The sequence below is a fragment of the Nanorana parkeri genome, unplaced genomic scaffold (genome assembly GCF_000935625.1).
Source record: "Nanorana parkeri isolate BGI_ZX_2015 unplaced genomic scaffold, ASM93562v1 scaffold933, whole genome shotgun sequence".
Lineage (NCBI taxonomy): Eukaryota > Metazoa > Chordata > Amphibia > Anura > Dicroglossidae > Nanorana > Nanorana parkeri.
In genome coordinates, this window is record NW_017307201.1 from 325,472 (window position 1) to 332,380 (window position 6,909).

Sequence of the window (6,909 nt, forward strand, 5' to 3'; positions counted from 1 at the left end):
TCTTGTTCTGTTCATTTTGGACAGGAGGTATGCCCCATATGACTATGTTTTGTATTGTACCATTTAACTTGTTCCAATAAAGAGAATTAACAGCTTATTTATGCACCTCGAAACTCATGTACTTCTGAACACAAGCAGCAGCACGAAGCTTGGGCGTGAACGGGCACCATTGAATATAAAGGGAATCTTCACGTTGAGTGCTGCCGCGCTTCGGGGAAACACATGACAAATCGCTCAGGTGTGATTGGGGGCTAAAGCAATAAGCGTATACAAAGCAAAGCCAATGAATGATGTCACAAGGGCTCTTTCACAAAGAAAGGCGGAGCTGCCTGCAAATGTAATAATGCAGAGCCCTACTTTATTAGGTAGAAGCTTCATGTACCTACGGTGGGGGGGGGGGTAAAAAGTAAAAGCCACTGTCAGGTATGTGCAGAGCAGCGACACCTGACCGGATGATGTATGCTGCCTTCCATGTGCTCATCCCCTGCCCTATAATGTCTGTATAAAGGCAGCCTGTGTGCCTGTGTATAGGGGAGGGGAGAGCTGCCTGCGCACATGTACCGCATCCAATATAGCAGCTGAGCCGGTCATGCAGACTAAGCACTATGTGACATGCAGCGCTCAGTCCCCCTAATGCCAGCAATCGAACAAGTACCTGCGAGCAGAAATACGAGCCTTGGATACCAAGCTTGATGCAGGTCGGACATTGCAGCTTGGCCTCGCTCGTGCAATCCGCTGTCTCACACACTCGGCTCTCCACCGCCGCCATGCTTCACCCGGTTGCGCCCACAGGACGGTGGGGAGGAGGAGGAGAATTGGCCAGGCTCGGGAGGGCGTGTGAGTAATGCTGGGCGGCGCAGTGACCGGCCTCAGAAATGAAGAGGAGGTCTGGGTGACGTGCTATGACAACAGGAAAAGGAACAGACAGCCGTACAACGTGCTCTGAGAGGAGGAAGTCTTGCACCGGCGTTGGTGGGCGGAGCTGCTGTTGATCTAGAGGAAGGGCGGGGAAGGGGGTGTGTACGACTCCAGCCAGGGTGGGCGTTGCTGCTTAGCGAGACTTTGCGACACTGGTTGGTTCCTGAGGACCATTCCATTCACAGTGCTGTGTTTTCATTACCAGTGCTTCAAAAAAATCCTGCTTGCTGCATGTTCGGCATCAGTAAAAAAGCACATCTGCTATAAGGATTCTGTTAGTCAATGTAAAACGTAATAGGGGAGCAGGGAGTTTTGCTGCTGAAGTGGCCAGGAAGCAATGCCCTGTGAGTGGGGAAGAAGAGGGGGCGCTTGGTGGTGGATTGGCCAGGAAGGGATGCAATATGAGCTTGACAAACAGAAAAAATTGTGTGTCTTACTGCACTCCTTACCGGAACTCCTGGGAGATAATGTCTGTAATCGTAGTGACCACGGTGGCACCGCGTAACCAAATATAATTCCAAAAGATGTCACCAGCACTCCAAGCTTAGGTTCAATCAAATTTGATGACAACGTAATTATGACAATGCATTAAATTTGATTGAACCTAATCTTGGAGTGCTGGTGACATCTTTTGGAATGCAATATGAGCTTGGGGGCTTGAGGTGAGATGGCCAGGGAGAGATGAACTATGTCTGTGGGGGGGATCTGGTGAGCTGAGAGAGATCAGAGAAGGGTACATTGTTACTGGGGTTGTTAGTGCAGTGACTGGGGAGCAATGCAGTGTGACCCCGAGGGGGGGTTATGGATTGTTGGGGTAGCTGAACTGTGAGTTGTGGAGTGAGGTCGCCAGGAAAGGATATGTAGGGATTGGGGGGGTTAGTTGAAGAGGTGGCTGGGAAGGGATGCAGTGGGGGTATGTTTGTTGGTAAAGTGGACATGTATGGATGTGCTATAATCGGAAGCTGGGGTGACCAGGGAGGAATGTGGTGGATTTCAGCCAGGTAGAGGGGTACCAGGTAAGATGGTTATGTTGGTGAGGTGGCTGGAGAAGGATGCAGTGAGGGTTGGATTGGGGATGCTATGCTAGCCAGGGAGATGCATTGTACACATGTCCCCCAGCACCCACTTGGAGACATTAAAAATATCCCCACACTGCAGAATCTCCCCACCTATTCCACCTCTCAACTCAAGGTACTCTGTCAAAAGGCTTTTGTCAATTGAATCAGTTTTGAAATGTTCCTGAGAGAATTTAAAATTATTTGATGGGTACACTTGACGTGCAGTCGACCTCCTTCTGACCTGCATTTGGCTTGCTTCAAGCAGGTTTTGCATTTCCATATTGCTGTATAGGAGTGCAAACAGGGCCAAATTCCCGGCAAGGCCACCGAGGCCCGGCCTCGGGGCGGCACTGAGCAAAGGGGCGGCACAGGTTTCAAGTCAGCTGACGCCCAGAACACGGAGTGCCGGGCGGTAATTTGTTTTCTACATATAGCTCTGCTTTGCACAAGCAGAGCTAAATGTAGAATAGGAGAAATCCCCTGTTTCTTTACAAGTAATCTTGGCGATGTCGCCGAGATCACTTGTAATTAGAATGCTGGTCCGTCCTCCCCCCGCCGCCCACTTCCCTCCCCTGCACTTACCTCTCTCCATGCTGCGTCCTTGCCGCCGTCTTCAGGATGGAGAGCGGTGAGCAGAGTGGCAGGGTTAAAAGTAACACTGCCGCTCCGTGTAGACAGCTGTGCTCTTCCCCTCTCAGCTGTCACAGGAGTTCCAGCACAGTGCTGTGCTAGAACTCCTGTATTGGAGGTGACAGGTTCAATAAAGAGAACCTGTCACCTCCAAAGGCTATCAGACAGTGACTTGTTAGCTCCTGTGTTATAGCAATAAAAGGTGAAAAAAAGATTGATAAAAAAATAATTACATAAATAAAAAATAAGTAAAAAATAATAAGTGAAAATAATTACATTCAAAATAAAGTAAAAAATAGTAAGAAAATATAAAAAAATACAACAATAATTATAAATAACAAATAATAAGATAAAAAAGTATAAAAACAATTAAAAAAGTAAAAGAAGACAAGATAAATAAAAATTTAAAAAGTGAACCCTGCCTTTGGGCGGCAGGAAGGGTAAATCCAGTCCTGAGTGCAAAACCCCAAAACAAGTCTGTCGACATGGGCCCTTATTGTGGCCGGCATAGGCCCTTACTGTGGCCGGCATAGGCCCTTACTGTGGCCGGCATGGGCTCTTACTGTGGCCAGCATGGGCCCTTACTATGGCCGGCATGGGCCCTTACTGTGGCCTACATATCACTGCAAACAGGATCCCAACTCCAACAGGGTAAAGCATCAATGAGGGAAGCAGAACTGCCTGGGCAGACTGCTGACAGAGCAGACTGAGCAGCTTCTCCCTGACTGCGCTCTTGTGTTGTTGCTGCTGCTGATCCTCTTACAACCCTGTGGCCGCATTCTTGCAGACCACTTGTAATGTTCTAGGATTTCCATAGTGTGTATGGCACCTTGCTATTTATTTGGCTTGCCTTTTATTTATATTACTGTTTTACAATTCAAAGATTTTTATTTGGTTTTAGTATTACAATACAACAAAAAGTCACACTAAGTCACAACGAAAGGTGACTGCTCAAGAAACAAAGTATAAACAATCATTTCAGTTGCATTTTAAGGATTAACAATAAGGAACCTATTGATAGGACTAACTGTACGTACAAAAGTTCCTGTTTGACATGTACTCAAACTAAAAATGAAATGCGTAAGTTAGGCCTAAAATGTTTAAAGAAGGGAAAAGGAAGAAGAAAGGAGGGAAATGTTAGAACGAGGAAAAGGATGCCAGTATATGTTAGGGCAGTGGTTCTCAACCTGTGTAACCTCAGGACCCACATTTGTGCTTGGTCATTAAGTCGTGACCCAAGTCGCACTGCAATGGAATGCATGGCATTAGGGTACCGCGTGTTCCAGTGCGAGCGTACGAACTGTGGGTGGGAGGTGCATTTGGGGTACCATTCAAATGAATGCATGGTAGGTGCAATTGCGTAGTACAGTTTAGCGCACTGTACTAGTGTGAACGGGCCCTAGAAAACACTGACATACATAGACAGACACAATCTCACACACTTACAGACATTCTCATACACACTCCCAAAAAATGTTAATTTTTAAAAAACAATTTTAAGATCCACCCATTCTCTCTCTGGAGTGGATCCTCAGCCTGGAGTCCGGTGTGGACATTGTGCATGGCTTCTACAACTCCCTTGCGCACCGTGTAGAGGTGTCAGTAGCCAGAATGTGACGTCACTCTAGTCCAGGCACCTCTACAGGGCATGTGAGTGAGCTGTAAGCAATACATGTATGGATGGAGCTCCCTCGTGGCCATAGCTCCATCCCATCCCACCTCAAGCTGACAATCAGCGCTGGGCAGCATATTTTGTATGGCTGCTTGGAGCGAGAATTGACAGTGGGGGAGGCAGAGGAGCCTCTCACCTAGAAAAGTGGAAGGCATGTGTTGACCCACTGAACATGGGGTCGCGACCCACTTTTGGGTCACGACCCACCAGTTGAGAACCAAGGTGTTAGGGAGAATCAGGTAGGATGTAAGTAGTTACATTAAAGTTTATCTCTATTATAAGACAAGTAATCTGCAATCAAAGTTTGGAGGCGTAGATTTTGAAATCCAAGGGTCCCATGTTTTATAAACTTTTGCCATGCATCCCTCAAGTTTCGATGAGAGCTTTTCATTACTGAGAGTCGTATGGACCCGGGATTTCAAACTTGAGAAAGATAATGAGGGTGAGTTTATATTACTGTTTGAATGACAGAAGCTGTCCTAACCTGTTCAGCATGTTAGGAGGTACATTGCTCTCTTAGAGAGGATCTCGGATTAGATTTCACAACAACCATTTGCATGGGTTTGCTTCAAAGGGGGGGGGACGGGTGTGACATTGATTGCCGTGATCAACAGTCCATCTCCTCAATCTATTTCCATAGAAGAAACCTTTGTCACACTTTCCTGAGAATTGAGCTGGTGCTGGATTATACCCTCTGTACGAGGTGCTCGGCTTCAGCCAATCTGCTCTCAATTTCTACAGTAAAAGGCTAGTTAATCTTTTGCTCAGTGTTTAAGCAACATTGTATTACACTTGTTGCCAGACCCCCCTGCGGTTCTTGAAACGCTCATCCTGCTTCCTAAGAATTCCTGTGATTCACTGTTTTACCTGTATTGCTGATTGCGCTGTTCCTTTGAAATCCTCTGTGCTGACCTTGTGTATACTGCCAAAGAGCTGCAATTACATTCATCAGTAAGCTGTGAGTTTTCTCTGCCTGCACCTGTGCACTGCCTGTGTGTACCTACAATCCAGCTACTGTGTGTCTGCATTCTCCTGTGAACCTGCTTCATATGTGCGCCAGTCTGCTGTGTGTATCCTAAACAGCAGGGCTATATAGGCTTTCTTCTGTCATCCAATGAATCCTCTACCACAGTGCAACAGTTATCCTGTACCTCTCCCTTGTCTGCCACTGTGTCCAGAATCTCAGCTCTGCAATGGTATCACTTTGCTTCCTTCGCATTATCCTGTCAGCTGTCCCTGCATGGGTGTATTGGAGAGCAGCAACCTGGGAGCTGTCCAGTGAAATCCATCTCCCCTCGCAGAGGGCTCTGCTGAATACCTGGCACTCCTTTGACTCTGCGTGTCTATCACACCCATGGCAAACATGTAGTTACTCTATCACTACTATCCCTGTGTCCTGAGACTCTGGTGTCACTCTGTCTATCACCAGTGTCTAGCTGCACCAAAAACCCCAGAGCCTGCGTTCGCAGTGAATATGGTCCCCAGATCGTGACACCTTTACAAGTGACAATGGCATTTGTGATGAAGAACCCTTACAGCGGTTATTGTTACCTGAACAGAACAACTGTGGTGCCCCTTTGCAACCAAGTGTATTCCAACTTTCCTTTCTTCATTTTAAAAAGGATTCAACGTATCTCGCTGGTAGAGATCAACACATAGGAGCAGTGGCATAACTAGAACCTTCAGGGCCCCCGGTGCAAGAAACCATGAAGGGCCCCCCTAGCCCCCATCGCCATGGCACCGTGTGGTTAACAGGAAGGCTGCCGAGGTCCCCAGCAAACGCTGAACCTCAGGCAGCCGCTTCAGTTTAAAAATGTAGTGACGGTGTTGTGTCGAGAACACTGACCCAGTATCTGCACTTGTGCACAGACGGAATTAACGAGGAAACTGGCATTTATTTACAAAGTATTAGTGTGTAATCGTTAATTGTGACCGTTAATAATATGCCATCCATTGCAGTAAATGATGGATGGCATATTATTAACGGTCACAATTAACGATTTAAACTAAATACTTTGTCAATAAATCCCGGTTTCCTCGATAATAGTGCTGAAGTTGGCAAATTCGACTAGGTCGGCGTTCTCGACAGAACACTGGTATCTGCGCTTAGTATCGGGGCATTTTCACGAGTACGAGTATTGGCACTGGTGTGTCCCTACTTAATATAATGTATTGCTGGGACTTGAAGTCCTGCATAGTTGGTGCTATTCTGCATTGTTGTATAATCATTATACAGCAATGCAGTAGAATACCACCAACTATGCAGGACTAAAAGTCCAAGCAATAGATTATAATGAAAATACCACCAGCCTCTCAGGAGTCCCCCCCCCTTCCAGTCCAGCCTTCACCCACTCACACTTACCTGACTTATCAGACCACCACTGTTACCTTCTTCCGTGTCCCGACGGCCAGGCGGTGGGACTAAGCGGAGCGGGTCCTTTCTCCACACAGAAGACAGGCAGCTGACAGTGACAGATCTGCTTCATCCCCGCCGCCCATACATGTCCCGCTTCTACTTCTGCGGGTGGCAGAGCGAGGGGGAAGGAGCGGCACTATCGGAGGGGGGAGGGAGGGGGTGGCATGAGGGAGCTGCAGGCCCTCTTGTTCCTCTCTGGGCCCCCCCCCCCCCCC

General features: G+C 47.5%; 1 protein-coding gene across 3 annotated transcripts in view; it reads right to left on the minus strand.

Annotated features, from left to right (window-relative positions):
* The window catches only part of METAP1 (methionyl aminopeptidase 1), a 35,504-nt gene extending 34,575 nt beyond the window's left edge, over positions 1-929 (minus strand). For 2 of the 3 annotated variants that reach the window (XM_018566296.1, XM_018566297.1), the window contains exon 1: positions 656-929. In XM_018566296.1, the coding sequence (XP_018421798.1) occupies positions 656-769 (114 nt within the window). In that variant the 5' untranslated portion in view covers positions 770-929. The remainder of the gene's footprint in view (positions 1-655) is intronic. The other variant, XM_018566295.1, reaches the window with a different exon arrangement.
* Positions 930-6,909: the final 5,980 nt, after the last annotated feature.